We start from the raw sequence: 17,627 nt of genomic DNA on the forward strand, positions 1-17,627 counted from the left end.
TAGCGTGTTCTGTTTCGCTGTAAACACTGTTCTAAATCTGTCTTGTATTACATGGCAAACTAAATACTTACAGACTTGGCATTGATGAACATATTCCAAGGCATGAGTGTGCCTATGCCATGGATAAGCAGGATCAAGTACAGCAGGTTGTAGGAGTCCTTGGGACTTGTCTTCACTGCTGGTAATCCATTGAGCTCTTCACCTCTTTCACTTATGTGCCTGCATAAAAGACAGTCATATGATATCGGAACTTTTTTATTGCCACGAAAACAATAGCCTCTCAGATGTTTCTGGTGCTCAGTTTCACATTTTGTTGCCAGATTGCACATCTGCAAATACTAGTTCTTTTTAAGGTTTTTTTAAGGCCACAGTTCTAATGGGAAAACTATTCTCAGAGAACAAGATGCTGTTCCGTCAAAGTTTTGATAGAGCTCACTTAGATGAGGATACAAATTATAATGGCAAGAATTTCGCCACAAAACAAACTGCTCTTGTGTCGGAGTTAGTGGTGCAAAGGTGCTAATCAGAGAGAGAAAAATGTATGAAAAGTGTTCCACAATGGTACTGCCATTTGTTCTTCTATTACTCTTATTTATTTTCAGAAAAAAAAAACAGCCTTTAGATTTACACTTCTTTGCTTCATTTATAGAATGGGTCTCACTCTGACAGACTTGAGGCCTTCAGCCAATAGGCGAGGAATTACTGGTCAACTGCCAGCTCGTAATAAGATCAAGTACTACATGATGCCAAGCAGTGATAATAATAATAATAATAATATTCGGGGTTTTACGTCGCAAAACCACGATATGATTACAAGAGATGCCGCAGTGGAGGGCTCCAAAAATTTCGAGCATTTCGTGTTCTTTAACGTGCCCTGACATCGCACAGTACACGGGCCTCTGCCGTTTCGCCTCCGTCAAAATGCGACCGCCACTGCCTGGATCGAACCCGCGAACCTTGAATCAGCAGCTGAGCGCTGTAGTCACCGTTCCACTGAAGCGGACACGCTGTCGCCAACAGGCAGAAAAAGTGTGTTCCACACTCTCTGTCAAGGCTACTAGCGTCACTAACACTGCCAGGTTCAAAAGCATATCATATATATATATATTGTTACACATGCCTGGGAAGAAAACGAAGATGGGTGAACATGCTGGCTGCCCCAAGCTGAAGGAGGAAAGAAGACGACGACACTGCGATCATCAACCTGTTGGCCTTGAAGCGTTAGATGGCTGATCTTGGGCCATTACGATCGGCGCAGGCGGGAGTCCGGCAAGGCGGCCGCTGCGGCGTAGTCCAGGTAGTGAAGCTCCCATCGTTGGGCTTGTCTTACCCAGCACCTCCACCAATCTGTTACGCACAAGGAGGACCAGGACGTATACGGCTGAAGGGGGCCATTTATTTTGGTAGCGAAGAGAAGCGCCGGAGCGGCCAACAGGTTGATGATCGCAGTGTCGTCGTCTTCTTTCTTCCTCCAGCTTGGGGCAGCCAGCATGTCCACCCATCTTCGTTTTCTTCCCAGGCATGCGTAACAATATATACACCCCATAAAGAGGATGAGGGGGATGACCACCGCAGTAGTTCAATTAGTAGAGCAACGAACGCATTATCCGAAGATCGCAGGTTCAGTCCCTGCCAGCGGCAAGTGATCTTTTTTTTGCACTTTCTTCACATTTCCGTAACAATTACTAATACAGCCGATCCTGGATATATAAAACTTGGATAAATTGAATTATTGGCTATATAGAACAGTTGAGAAATCCCCTTGAATTTTCCACTCAAAGTTACGGGTCCGGTGCAGCCGTATATAGAACTCCCGCACCGCGGGACATCCGCTATATTGAATGCCGCCCCAAGGCCCAGAAAGCATATTTTGCCTGGCAAATATTGATCAATTTTTGACCACGTTATAACAAGTACCGATATGAAAAGGTGGTATTATTCTATTGCCCTAATCCATTTCGTCATGCGGGGCTTGCGAGTGCACCAGTATATATGTTTGATCCCGGCAGGTCTCAACGCCTGCCCATACTGTTTTTCATAAAGACCGATTGCCGAGGACACCCAAAACAGAATGCAAAGTAACTCGGCGATGCCGTTGCAATGTTTGCATTCTTTCCCTTGTTTGTTAGTGCACAATGGCATGCGAGCCTGAAAAGCATGGCATTCAAGGTTTGCAACTTTTTGACGTATTTTCAGTGTTCTTGGTTTAAAAATGCATGTCTCAGAGGCTATGCTTTTTCATGCTTTTTGCATCAAAGCAGCTGAAAGTAGATGCTGCCAACTACGAAGGCACAAGTGACATCGATATAGCTGACATGTCGACTCTGGGAACACGACATTTTCTTTCGCGCCTTCTGGACTTGTTTAGTTTTCACCTCGTTTCTTATAAATCCTCATTTGGGATTTGAACTGAATGTAGACCCGCACGTAGCAATGAAAACTATGGCTGGACCTTCGAGCGATATCAAATAAAGCACCGTTGTAAACTTTCCTAGCGGGCCAGGTGATGACTTCGGGTGCGTTTCGGAGCGTTTTGAGTACTGCTAAGAGTGCCAACTAACAATCAGTTTAAATGTTAGCGTGTCCAGCAGAATCAAAAACTGTCTTCACCTAAAAAGATTAACAAGGCGACACCAGTTTTCTGTAGTGCTTACACAAAAAGACTGCATCTAGATGACACTAGATCCTCGATTTTTTTTACCCAGCCACATGTCATAGTTCAGTTTCACAGTGGTAAAGAAGAAGTCCAAGTGTACCTCTGCGACCATAGATATATTGTATTTCATAGTAATCAACACTTTATCTAATATCTTCTCAAGCCAAATCACTGGAATGAAACACCCTAAAAACTGCCATGACTATATGAATTGGTAATCAATTAGCTCAGAGCCAGACCCTGAATGTTGGCTCATGTTCACAACAGAGCACAAAACAGCTTGCGAGAAAAGAAAACAAAGGTAGCTTCAATAAAAATGTTTATTTCACCATCTGCAGATGCATCACAAAGAGCAGCTCGCCTCCTTAGAATTGCACGCAGATTTCGTGCCATAAAACGAGGTTTAAATATGTGAACCAATATTTTCCCACGAAGAAACAATAAAATTAAGTGAAATGCCTATATGCAACCAGCACTGGCTAAATGCTTTAATATATTCTTTGTTAAATCACCCATGTCAGTCAAAAAGAGGAGGAGCTAAGAAAACATAAGGAGGCCTTACGCATGAGAGCCACGCTGAACTGCTGGCGCCTGGTTCCGTGGTAAAATGAGGACTTCATTTTCCTCCAAGGGGCGAAGCGGAAATTCGTTTCCTCTTTCGACCATGCTGGAAGCGTAGCCTTGGGCCCAAGTAATTTAGTAGTGTGCGTATGCCTGCAAATGAAAAAAAGAAAAATAAGTAGGGTAATCCAGTCATCATCAATACAAGAAAAAGATCAAACAGCAACTTGTATTTGTGTACCATATCCATCGTAACTATGAAACATTACAAATTATTGAAGGCTTAAAGAACAAGCTGAAGAATAAACATCACAGCTGATGCGTTAACACAATGTTTTCAAGTCACAGGCTCTAACACAATGTCCATGTCGCTGGCCGATTAGCGTACCGTTTCCGGATACCACTCGTACACAAGTTTAGCCAGGTTTTTAATGCAGTGACAGTGCAGCGACCTTACAATAACAAGTAAGCACAAGTGAACATGACTGCACCAGGTACACAAAGACATGTCTACAGCCCCTTCAGAGGCACTGAGGATGATTTTCATTATTTAAATATGAACAGAGCTCAGAAAATATGACAGAATACGATAGTGCTGCTATCCCTGAACAACAAAACTACAGTACTTAAAAACAAAGCGTGAGAATTGACTGTGACAAGTGATGCAAGTCACCATTACCCCCCTACATCTCGTACATGGAGCATTTGAATGACACGTTTTTTTCTTCCAGGGCGACGTTCATTTCCAGGGCGAGCATTTCCAGGGCGACGTTTTTCTTCCAGGGCGAGCATCTGTCAATGCTCCAAGCGCACATACTCATATCATAATACCTGCTACACAGCTGTGAAAAAAACCACCTGCACCCTTAAAAACAAGTTAAAAGAACAAACAAAAGAGGACAATATAAAACACCTGGAAGCACAAGTCCTTTATACTAGAGGGTGAATTTGGGACCTAGCCTTGTCATTCACACTCGCTGTCCACTCTCACGGGAGATAGAAAACTATTGCTATAGGCAACACATATGTACATATGTGAATAAAAAAAAGTTTACAACTGACAAAGAACAATCACAATTGTGACAGTACAATCTAAAACTACATGCACAAACCCTTTATACTAGTCGGAGACTTCAACATAAACCTTATGGACCTAGACACAGAGCTTCTTCATTGACTCTTTGTGAGTTTATGTCACTCAATTGACATTATATCGGCCAACACTCAAGTAGCAAATGAGACACAAAAACAAGGTTTAACAATACACTAACATCAATCATAATTGTGGCAGAACTATGCAAAACACCTATAAGCACAAACCCTTTACACAAGTCAGCGACTTCAACGTAGACATTATGAACCTAAAGACATAGCCTTGCCCACTTTTCATTCACTTCGTGAAGACGGGTAGATTTTTATTTGAAAGTTCATTCTGAATAACCATTTTTCTAATACTGTCAATGACCTGTATATTTCATTATTCAACAAGAAAAAAAAAGATCAGCCAGTGACAAGTACAACTGGACCGAAAATCAGTAGACGTAGTCAAGCAGATAGTGTAAATATGTATTCACAGTAAATAATAAAGACAACCTAATCAGTGTTGCTTGGTTACAAGCAACAAGCAAGACACTGACCATTGTACGTTATGCCCACTTTAAAATGATACACTAACCATAGCAAACTACATACGATGTTTAATTTTTAGCTGGCTGAGAACCCCCTACAACATGACTGCAAACCACCTATTCAAATATTTACCAGATTTTTCATATTTATTAAGAAGATTATTTGACTTCGTACACAAAGAAAATTTGCATACGTAATTTTGAATAAAACATTTTTGTGCCTAAGAGCAGACTTTCATAAAAATAAATAAAAAGCAAATAATGCAAGTTGCTGCAGAGTAATACGCTAGAATAAAATAAACGAAATGAGAACGAAATTTAGAAAATAAATATTCCACTTAATTTTAATGTGAAGTTTAAAGTTTGATGGAAGCCTGTCAGGTCAGGATGATACATGATTGAAGGTAAAAAAACCCTGGAGACACTGTGCCGGCGACAGTAAAATTTTTAAAATGCTTAGAAAAGAAAAAGAAAACACAGCAAAAAGACGTTTCGGCTCCCACACAGGAGCCTTGTTCACAAGTGAAATGAAAACATCTCTAAAGCAGTTCGCCTTATGTAGGTTTCAATATATCATGCGTGCAGCGCGCATATACTGAGGGCAGTTTAGCATTGTTTCTGGTTAAAGTGCGTGCAGTGGTTTGTATCACGCGTGACTCAAGATAAAGACGCCGTGACAAAACATCTTTTTGCTGTGTTTTTTTTCTTTTTTAGACTTTTTGAACATTTAATTTAAATGTATTGAAATTATCTCTATAGCTGGTAGCTACAAAGAACATAAAAAGCATTGCACTTTTTTAATATCAAACTGATACATGCTGAAATAGACATCTTAATTAGAAAACAGAAGCCATAATGTAGAAATGGTTAGCTTTGTTTGGTAAAACAATTGGTCAGATTGTTAACAGCAACATCAATGTAAATTTTTGTATGAGAACTATTGGGAACACACAATTGCCAGTTTTCATATTATGCAGCACACACATCTGATTAACCACACTAGCCTTCAAACCAACCCTTCCACCCCCCCCCCTTTTTTTTTTGCCTCATTTTTACTTCAGTAGCAGCCTGCGTCCATAACCTAAGAACACTACATGAGAGAGAAGAGACTATCGATGTGCGCTTAAGAGTTGGTACGTTGGTGTTCCAAGTGTCAAGAGCACAGATAAGAAATGCCCTTGAATGTTACACGTGGTAGTCATGCAATGATTGGGTGCATGGCCGATAAATATTTAGTTACTGCAGCAGATATCGATTCTCGAGCTGAGCACGAAAGAAACGTAACCTTATGAAGAGCGGTGACGAGGCAATAGAAAAATAAAATGTGTTGCTTTCAGAAACCAGGACACAGACAACCTTAGATGAAAATAAAACTATTCCAGAAGAACGCAAACAAGGCAATGCTTATCAGCCAAACTAAAAAGCAATAAAAAAAGTATTAAGGTGGACATTCCATTAAGCAGTGAAGATAAGACATGCTCAGATGCAGAGCAAAAGGGCAATGCACTGGACTGCCTTGTGGGTTAGACAGTAAACTTTACAGTGCCAAAATAAGACAGAACAATGTGGTTGTGCACAAGTACCTAAACTCTGCACTTTTATCTAAATAGTAACTTTTGACTGATGAGTCACCAGACAGTTCATATGAATCCTGACTATACTACTAACTTTCCTGAACCTATTACCTCATTCATTTTAGCTAAATTAGACTAACCAATTATGTAGTTCAGGAAGGGAGAAAAAGGAAGCCACAAGTGGTTTCATTTTGGTGAAACAGAAACTAGCGTGCAGTCGTAACTTGAGCCACGTATTTGTGAACACGGAGGTAAGACAAATGGTTACGTTAGTGTAATGGGACGAATAGCTTCAGACAGCGAACATTCAATACCACTCTACTTCCGTTTTTCCACCTTGAAACTGAATAGTAGCACTCTTCCAACATATAAAACAGTTTTTAATACATAACTGTAGCGTTTCCTATCTTGGCACGGAATAGTAGCACTCTTTTAACATATAAAACTGTTTTTATTGCATAACTATAGTTTCTTTTTTTTTCAAGTTGTAAAAAAATGTACGTCAAAGTATCAAAAGCGTGTAGGTTATTAAAAGCGAACACAGCGGTAGTAAACGGCACGAACGGGGGAAACGTCACGACAGCAAAAGTTGAGCTTTCAGGAGCGAGGCTTTAACTGGGCACACAGGGCTCAGCCCAGGCGCACGTCAAAACTCAATTGCCTATTATTCATGATATTACATCGGCCCCATTCGAAAGCCCTTTTGAGTTTCACGCCATTGCCCGACAAAGGCGCCGCGCCAATCCTTTCATGCAGCAGCAATGGTTCTTAAGAGGTCGGCCCCTTCGTCAAACGTCACGACTGTTCGAATTTTGTTTTTATTTCACAACGACGAAACCTTGTAAACAGTCACTTTAGTTACCAATGCCGATACCTCAGTTTCTACTGGCAAAGAGGCGAATCGTTACAAAACTGACAAGAACAGCAACAAAGGCTGACAGCACTTACTTCTAGAGAAGTTACAGGTTGTGTAAGAAGCGATCGATCGGTCGGAAGGCGAACAAACCGAAACGATTTTTAACTTGGGCTTTATTCTTTGAATAGATGTGACAAGTAGCGCCTAAACTACCACCTTCACCCAGCCCGTTTTTTTTTTTTTTTCCAAGTTCAACGACCATATATATATCTCGGTTTGAAACAACAAACTTAGGCGGTTGTGGCGCATGCAATCTACAAAAGAAACGCTTTCCACGGCGCCGTAAGGTCGCTATTCTTAGGCGCTAAAACGCGCGAGATACTTCCGTCGCCTTTGGTGAGCGCTGGAAAGTGTTATTCGCCTAACAGCGAAGAGAACTCGCCCGTAAACTACCAGGTCAGCAAAAGATATACATGTCTAACGTCACTTGCAGCTCGGCAATGGTTAAACCGAGATAACTGAGCGCCAGAAATCGCCCTACCACCACTTTACAAAACTACGGTGAAACCTCGGCCTTCCTACGATATCCAGGTTACAGGGGCGAACTGTTACGCGGAGATAACGCATTCTGATTGAAACAATGGTCGAGGCACGTGCGGTGTCAGCCCGCCACAAAGAGACGCGGTTTGAACACGTGAGACGTGCTGCCGCAGACCCAGAGCGCACACTCGGCGGGCTTCCCTGCCGAAGGACGCCGACAAAGAGGGGCTAATTACGGCACCCACCTGATAACGCTGCCCGACGAGGGGGGGTTGTTAGAGCTGTGATAACGGCATTTTCCCTGGCGGTCACCCAGGCACCGCGCTCCCTGTACTTCGTGGTGCCCGATGCCAAACGCGCCGCAGGCCTGAGCTCCGCGTGCCCTAAACGCCAGCAACGCTAGCTGCTAAAGCGTGGGGGGAAGCCACCGCTAAAAAGCACCGCCACCGATGCCACTAAACATCACCGAAACCTCACCTGGCTGGTTGCCAGCTTTGATCGTAGAGAATACGCGAAATCTAGCAGCACCAAAGGTAGCGCTGAATTCGAACAGTGGAAAAAAAAAAAAAAAAACTTAGCTGGAGAAGGACAATCCGCTAAGCGTTGTTAAGTTTGTTTCAACAGTAGGACACTCTCGCACACAAATTTTAAGCTGCTTAGCTATACTACTAGACTCGCGTTCACAGTGGACAAATATACATCGAGCAAATATGCGAGATGGCCATCCTACCTGATCCTACCTGACTGGAAGGAATCTCTTCCAAGAAGTTAGAAACATAATACATAGTAAAATACATGTTAAATAAAAGAGTATATTAAGAAAAAATATTAGGGGCCACAACAGCGCTGTTAAACACTTCAATATACGCGCTTCGGTAACTGCCCTAGCTAGGGAAAAAAAAAAAAAGAGGGGGACGGGGGACGGAATGAACATCAATTCAGCAACAATATTGCTATTCACTGCCAGCCTATGACTGGAGAAAGAGAAATCGGGTGATCAAGTTAATAATTTCAATTAATTCGGCTCGCTAAAGGCAAAGTGAATTGGTGATCATCGGGAATAGGCACGGTCTTTGTTTTGCTGTGGGCATAAAAGTAAAATGATTACATATATGTAATTGAAATCAAAGCACCCCTGGTAAGCCTAATACTTAATAATAAAGGAAAGCCTACTGCAGACGTAATAGTACTCTAATGAATCGCTTATGCGCGATTTATGTGGGCATAAAAGTAAAATGATTACATATATGTAATTGAAATCAAAGCACCCCTGGTAAGCCTAATACTTAAAAATAAAGGAAAGCCTATTCTAGAGGGAATAGTACTCTAATGAATCGCTTCTACACGAGACATTGCTGGTTTACGTGAATCATTACCTAACTTTGCAAAACCCGGAACGTTAATGTACAACCAAGAACTCTATGCATTACAACATTAGTTGCAGTGAATATATTGAGCTAATACTGTACAACTAGGAATTCCAGTCATATATTTCTCTATTCTACCTCTCCGCTCTGCAAAGCAACAGGTCATTGATGGAGTAAATAAATAAATAAATATCTCCTGCTTTTGTATAGGTACCGAGGTCTTGGCATTCTCGCATATTCGAGCATATCGCGATTATGGCGCCGCATATAAGCGAATCGACTTTATTCCTCTGTCGTGCCTTGGACACATGACCTATAATACAACGTTGAAAGTACAAAAGGCCACAACGAATTTACCTTTAATTCATTTAGACACAGAAGGAAATGTGCTGCAGTGCTGTTCAGCGCTTAAGAGCAGAAAAAGAAGAAAAAAACTTGGAGGTATTTTATGCATTCGCCAAACAAGACTGGAAGGTAAAAGCCGTGTTCTTTTTCTCCTGATTGTGTGGAGCAATATTCCCCCCCGCCCCCCTCAATCCTTCCGAATACTTGCTGCATCTCAGTCGGTTTTGCATTGCCTCCGCGATCAGCTCATCTTGACCAAGGGATGATGTCATGTGATGACGTGACAAATTCTGGCAATCTGTGGCGTCATATGGTGCTGCAATCATGCCATGGTTTTTTGTTTTTTTTACATCACTCGTGTTGGCACTGACTGTCTCCTTTCGCTTTGATGAGGCGTATAATAATAATAATAATAATAATAATAATAATAATAATAATAATAATAATAATAATAATAATAATAATAATAATACCTGATGTGATAAATATGTGTATATGAGATGTGGTTATGACAGACGCCTTAGCGGAGACCTCCGGAAAATTCGCTACCTAGTGCTTTTTTAAAAGGGCCCCTAAACCACCCGGAGGTCGAAATGGTGGTGAGGAAATTGTGCAAGAGTACGACGAACACGGAGCCGTGGGAATTTTGCGAAACGGTATCATGATGGCGGATTTAGACGCGATCGATTATAGGAACCGCGACGATTCCTCCTTTCGCTCTCATGTGCTACCCTCCATGGTATCTTCTCCCAAAGCCACAGAATTAATATAACAGCTTAAATCCGCTTTGCTCTCTCGCTAAGAGCCCCTTCCATGTCCCTCCCATGTCCCTCCCATGTCCCTCTTAATCTCACCTAGCGTACTCCATGGCTGACGTGCTGCTTGAAACAGCGTCTACTTCTGGTTGCCTTCAAACGGTCGCCCACACGAGGGACTTGCACTACATCAGTGTATACTTGTACTCTATCTTATCTTTACTTCGCACTATATCTCTTTTAATCCCTCCTTATCCTCTTCCCTCGTGAGCCACTGTCGAGGTGTCGCACTTGGATGCAGACAGTCACGGGGCTCCCTTTTATCTTCTTTTGTGTCATTTAAGAATCACTCCCCCCCTTTCCCCCCAGTGCACACGCGCGGGCCACACTACGAACAAGAAGCGCGGACAGCTGCTTTAGCCGCTTGTAGACTGACCGGATGTCGTATACAGGCCCTTGCTCGACCAATCTCAGCATATTTGTGGCTAGCGTGGATATTTGAACGGCGCGTCAGAGATATTCGTACGGCACCTCGCGCGGAGGCCCGAGGGGCCCGGAAAGGGGGGATTGTTTCTTGGAATTTGTGGCACGCTGGCGGCTCGTAGCACTGCCACGTGTAGAATCGTTGATCGCGACGGCATTCTGCACGCGGTGAACGTGTTTACTTGGAAAGTCTGAAAATATACCGCAGGTGGTTGCCTGGAAGGCGGCACTAACAAGCGACGAGCTGGCCGACCAGCTTGGGGCCAGCCGGCAAGCTGAAGATGCCGCCCGGATGCAAGGACTTCGAGCGGTCACCTGGGGCACCGCCATCATAATTATTTTTGATGGAGAGTGGGAAGGAACAGGGGTTAGTCCCCTCTTCCCCTCCTTGCCCCGGTAAAACTGCCGGGCTTTAAAAAAAATGCCAGCATATCCACGGAGTGAATGATGGAGAGTGGGGCGAAGCATTCGTCCGTCCATGCGTCCGTCTGTGTGACCGTCCATGCGTCTGTATGTGCGCCCATCCCTGCGTTCTTTCGTGCATCCGCCCCTGCGTCCGTTCATGCGTCCATCCATGCATCTGTTTGTGTGTCCGTTCGTTCATCTATTCAACACTCCAAGTCCCACCATCTCGCATCTTTTTATCATATATTCCCCATATAGAAGCACCGCCATCCAGCGGACATTCCAAGGACTAAACGAAAGGTGGCACACGCACACTTTCTTACGGCCTGCGCTTTGGGTCCACTTCCCACCTTTAACCACCTCGAGTTCATGGTATATTCTAGTTCACTGTATTCGTGGCACTGCGACCAAACGCTCGCTAAACCTTTCGAAAACCAAGGAGGTTACGCCCAGCGAGTATAACGTAGCAACCTTTCCCTGTCAGATAGGGCTCAATTTACATGCCAATGGCTGCTAATGAGAAATGAGAGACAGGAGAATTCGGCTTTTACTTTCTTACGGCTTGCGCTTCGTATCTACTTCTCATTTTTAACCACCTTGAGTTCATTCATGGTATATACAAGTTCATTGTATTCATGGCACTGCGGCTCAACGCTCGCTAAACCTTTCTAAAGCTAAGGAGGTTCTAAAGCCAGCGATTATAATGTAGCATCCCTTTCTTGTCCGATAGTGCTCAATGTACATGCCAATGGCTGCTAATGGGGATCGCAGCGTGCGCGTTGACTAAAAGCCGAATGCTCCTGTCTCTCATTCCCCATTAGCAGCCATTGGCATGTACATTGAGCACTATTTTTTATTGTTAAACAACGCACAGAAGAAATCTCTCACTGGCACCACCTTGGAGGTCAAGTGTTATACCTGTTTCGGGTATGTGCCACTGGTGGTTACATACGAGAGACGCCCAAGCCACGCCATAACGAGCTTCGCCCCTAATAAAGTCTATTCATTCATTCACTCAGGCGGTTTACGTGCCTAAAGGTGCACCTTATTGAGTACAGCCAATTGAATCCTTTTATAAGAGAGAGAGAGAATAAACTTAATTGAAGAATTAAAATTACGTGACTAATCCCGGGTGGACTTTTATAAGAGACAAATGAGACACTAGTGTGCCTACAGCAAAATAGGGGTTGATAAGAAAACGCATACGAGGTACCCTGATTATAGTAGGCTTCTAATATAAGAGAGAGAGGAGAATTGCTGCCCAGAGCATGCCTCCTATGAAGGGATGAACGTGAATACCAGCCTCGGCAGCCTGCATCGAAGCTGCGGCCGGGATTCGATCCCGCGACCTGCGCGTCAGCAGCCGAGGGCCATAGCCTTCAGATCACCATGGCAAATGATGAGGCGCGTAAGGCTTTCGCCCTAATGTACTCTTTCGTACCACGTGATCTACTGTACCGAGGAGGTTTTCCATCCGTCGATCCAGACGGCATAGCGGGTCGTGTTGCAGCAGGCGCCAGGATGTGTATGCGTGCATGCGGCTCGCCTGACACGATGCAGTCGCTCGCGATACCCACCTCGACATGCCGGCTTGCCTTTATACTTCTGCCGGCGGTATACCTTTCACGCTGATCTGCAGTCATATAGAGCTCACTGTGAACCGACAATGAAATAGGAACCTTGTCCTGCATCGCAGAACTGTGCTCGGTGTTGTTTACGGGGTATAAGCTTTCCCTCGGCTTCGCCTGTGAACGGCGCCAGGTATATGTCGTATACCTGAAACGCAAATGAACGAGACGTCCTCTTCCTCACATTCTTTTGCGGACATGTTCCCGTTGTGCATGCGCGCGTTAGTTTGTGATCACAAGTGCAGTGCGTGTCAGTGGCGGGGGAACTTCGAGGTGATGTCGCCCGCGCCATTATTATTATTATTATTATTATTATTATTATTATTATTATTATTATTATTATTATTATTATTATTATTGTTGTTGTTGTTGTTGTTGTTGTTGTTGTTGTTGTTGCTCTTTTTGTTGTTGTTGCACGTTTTCTCGCTTAACAAGCATCTTCTCGCCATAATTGTGTGGTGTTTTTTTTTTGGTTTCGTGGAATATTTTGGTAATGCAAGAAAGATTCTTTTTTTTTTCTTCGGCGTCCCTTTAATTGCTTCGCTTGAGCTATCTGTGCTTTAGTACGACAATAAATAGAGAAATGATTCAATGACGGTATAGCATCGTACTCCCTGCGCCCATCAATCGCTATGTCCCACTCATTACATCTCGTCTTCTAATCATCATTCGGTATTCTTTTTTATGTACAGTCAACCGCATAAGATTAAGGGACAAGCAAGCGATTACCGAACTGTACGTCAGCAGCGGGGTGCCACCTTCCGTCAACCGCTGCGCCAGGTCGAAAACGGGCCTTGTTGTTACTCAGCGGCGGGTCAATATTCTTCTACTTGCGAGTGACTCATTACTTCCTTGTTTTAATGAAAAGCGCCCATCCGCAGTAAGGCAGCTGCCATTCCGCTTTGATATCAACCATGGTGGTACATGCGTGCTTCGGGATGTGCGCCGTTGGCTGTAGATATCAGTTCTCACAAAGGGACGTTCGTGATGTGCGCCGTTAGCTGTAGATATCAGTTCTCACGAAGGGATGCGACGGATAACAGCTATATGTATACTGCTCTCGAAGAAGTCCCGGAAAGAAGGAGAGCTCATCGCGTTAAAAAAGTAATATGTAGGACATGTTTATCCCCTGTTATAAAACGGACAGTGAGAAGGCCTAAAGAAACATCCGCCATGGGCCTAATGTTGTCGATCGCCGCTAGAGAGCAGCACACACGTTGTCCGTAAACTTTTGTAGCCGATAGTGACCGGCTGTTGTACATTCGTGTGGGCAGCCATAGGTCGTCGAAAATTGTAGAGCTCATGACTTACTCACGATATATATATATATATATATATATATATATATATATATATATATATATATATATATATATATATATATATATATATATATATATATATATATATATATATATATATATATATATATATATATATGCTCTTATCTTAACGCCTTTTCATATATTACACTCTCGAATACGATCTTATTGGTTTCGCAAACCACTAAGCACATTTTGCTTCAAAGAGATGGTAACGTAAGATATGTTTATCAAGAACTCCCCTGTAAGAGTACGCGGGGATGGAATTCAGGACACCAGTTAAAGTTCATAGTAATGCCGAGTATGAGTAAACTGTCAGCCGAGGTATTTATTAGGCTCGGTCAGAGTGGTAAGCGCGCACGCATGCAAGCAGCGAACATACGAACTTTTTTTGAAACGTCAGAGGAGTTACTTTACTTTTTTTTTAACCTACTTACTTGACCTGTTTGTTTACATGACAGTCTGTCATCTTTTATTGCACTTGCATTAAAGTTTAGCATTAAGTATAACGACTGACTTCTCCTTAACTTCATGTGAAACAGTTTGTTGAGAAGTATGGCATTTTTAATTAACTTCTTTTTTTTTTGTACGAGTGCTTTAAAACCTTGGCCTTTGCAAAAAAATGATAAGGTTAACATGATTGAAGAAAGCTTACTGCCAAACAGATACGAAAATGCGTTCGTGAATTATGTTTAATCATTTCACAATCACGAATATAGCATTTCCTAAAGAAGCTACTTTCCGTTTCCTAAATAATTGTTGTATGTTTTTATAATTCAGTCAGAATCGTTATTGTTTTAAATGAGTGTTGGAATATAACATTTTTGTTACTGCTTTACTTGTTTTACACCTTTCACGTCTTACTTGAAGCAATTTCCGGACTAGTGAACGCGATGATAATTAGGTGATATCAACCAAGACTTGTGCTTCTCAAGTACTTTGAGACCCGATCCCTCTCTCTACCCCTCTCCCTGAAGTATTCCGGTGACTATATTATGCAATCTCGAGCAAAAGCTCTTGGCCCCGTTCGCGGAAAAATTAATTCGTTTCTTTGATGGGCCAAGACTACGATATATGATGAGACGTGCGCTATAGTGGGCGACTGCGGATTAATTGTGACCACCCTATATAGGATTCTTTAACCTGCGCTTATATCTGCATACACAATGCGGTTTTCGATTTCATTGAAGCGACTAAACGTATACCATCCTAAATCTTGACAATAATTCTGTTAAATGACACTGATAAGTGTTTTATTGCACAGATTCTGAATGGTTGGGTTGGTGTCTGGTCAGCCGATAATTTCAGAATTTCACTTTTTGTTGTTGTTGAGTTCCGCTGGGAGGCGGCACTCACCAGCGACGTACTGACCGATCAGCTTCCGGCCGTCCGGCAAGAGGAAGATGCCGCCCGGGTGCAAGGAATTCGAGCGGTCACCTGTGGCACCGCCATCATAATTGACGGAGAGTGGGAAGGAACGGGGGTTAATTCCCTTGTGCCCCACCTCGCCCGGTGAAAACTGCCGGACTTAAAGTTTATTCATTCATTCATTTCTATGCCTCTCTCTCTCGCTAGGTTTTTGCGTTAATTTGTATTTTGTTTCTTTTATTGCTTTTTTATAAATTTATTATTAAGCTGCATTGTAGTGCTCATTGAAAGGATACCCTACAATTTCTTGTTCAGTTAACTCCCCAGAGTGGATATGTGCCATACTATAGAGGAATCAAATCAAATAAAACAATATTAAAGTGTAATGCGCAAACGTCAAACGGGCGTTAAAAACGTTGTAGACTCCTACTCGACACCTAGAGGAAGAAATGTGCTTGGGTAGGGCATATAGCACGTAGGAAAGATAACCGCTGGTCAATAAGAGTAACAGAATGGATTTCAAGAGAAGGCAAGCACGCAAGAGAGAGGCAGGAAGTTAGGTGGTGAGCCGATGAGATTGTTTTAGGGGTTCAGTCACACTTTGTGTCTGTTCGTGCGTGTGTTTTTATTTGTGCGTGTATATATGCGAATGAAAAATCGAGAATCTTCGGAGTAAGGTTAGGTGGAGCTATCTTTATCTTCAGTGCTGTTCAATTTCGGGATTGTTGGCACCTACTGAAGGCAAAAAAATAGAACTGGATTAATGGAGACGCAAGAAGAACAGACAAAACACAGACGGACTTTCAACTTAATTACTTCCAACAAATTCCAACATATAATGTGTTGGAAGTCAGCGCGTGCGTTTTGTGTCTTCTTGTGTCTTCGTAGATTCAGCGCTATTTTTTCTCGTATCTTTATCATCCTGTCGTTTTTCGTAATTTGTGCCGGTGTAATAAATAAGGATAGCAGCTTTTTTTCACACATTGGCACTGGCTGGAGGAGTCTGACTGCGACTTCGGAAAAGTCACCTATACAAACTTCAACGTTACAGCACCTAGCCGCTGGACTGGTCGTCTTTAATGCATGGAAAATCAGTTCATTTCGACAAACTTGATCTATAAACACTGGTTATTAAAAAATCTTGCGTACGCCTTGATTGCAGACCCCAGACGTGCCAAGTTGAACTTGATTTTGCGTTCGTACTGGGCAAAATAGTCACTTTCGCCTCAAGTTCAAAATGGATCGTGCGAAGACCAGAACTGCACCGTCGAAACAGCGAGCAAAGTTCAGTCGGATAAGGTGCGGGATCACGGCGGAATCGGTAGCCGCTAGTATCACGAGGAAAAAAAATACGCTGGCCAAGCTGCCGAAAACGGCACCTTCCCGGCCGGATCTGCACGCGAGCGGTAACGTCGGCTGCGCCAGTTCCCACCGGCCTCCTGGCAAGCTGACTTCCCTACACAGCCTGGAAAACAATCAAAATATTGTGTTAACCGGAGCACGGACGGCCCCCGGCGCACCTATTTCGGTTCGCTAAGGGCTGGCAAGGGCGTGTGCAACGACCACTGGAAGGTATATTCCACCTGAAGATGCCGATCTTAAGATTCCGCGTCAATACAGGTCCGCAGGGTGGTCACGTGGTCAGCGTCTGTCCAATCGGAGCTCCCTCCCGGAGGCGCTGTCGGCAGTGCGGAACCTCCTACCGATATCCAGCCATTCGCCATTTTCTTGTCGAGTCGTATAATAGACGGGAGTTTCGTGAGTAAACCTACGAACTGCCCGACGTAAACGTGCTCGCCAAAGCGTGTAAGCAGCCGAGCCGACCTTGGCGCCCACTCATTAATATGCCGTTCCGGCTTGTACAATGCTGCGTAGGTTGTGGCACTAGTGAATGGTGTTGTTACTCACCGGCGGATAACTCCCAACTCAGCAGCTGCCTCTGTCAGTCAGAGGGCAACGACGACAAGACCCGTTAAAGCAGGAACACATACGTCTCGAGTCGAGCTAGAACATGTGCAGGTCACACCCAGTGGGTCGCCGGTGCTTGTGAACAACCTGTATCGCCTTGTGCTGCAATACCGTTGTCGACTGTTTGATCGGTCGTAGTGACCAGAGGACACCACTCCACTGTTGCTGCTT

General features: G+C 43.5%; 1 protein-coding gene across 1 annotated transcript in view; it reads right to left on the reverse strand.

Moving 5' to 3' along the window:
- Ent2 (Equilibrative nucleoside transporter 2) overlaps positions 1–8,200 on the reverse strand; it is a 34,616-nt gene extending 26,416 nt beyond the window's left edge. The window contains exons 1-3 of the mRNA XM_037432094.2: positions 8,061–8,200; positions 3,219–3,370; positions 72–219 (exon numbers count right to left, since the gene is read on the reverse strand). Of these exons, the coding sequence (XP_037287991.2) occupies positions 72–219; positions 3,219–3,322 (252 nt within the window). The 5' untranslated portion in view covers positions 3,323–3,370; positions 8,061–8,200. The remainder of the gene's footprint in view (positions 1–71; positions 220–3,218; positions 3,371–8,060) is intronic.
- Positions 8,201–17,627: the final 9,427 nt, after the last annotated feature.

The sequence above is a fragment of the Rhipicephalus microplus genome, chromosome 10 (genome assembly GCF_043290135.1).
Source record: "Rhipicephalus microplus isolate Deutch F79 chromosome 10, USDA_Rmic, whole genome shotgun sequence".
NCBI classification, from domain to species: Eukaryota; Metazoa; Arthropoda; class Arachnida; order Ixodida; family Ixodidae; genus Rhipicephalus; species Rhipicephalus microplus.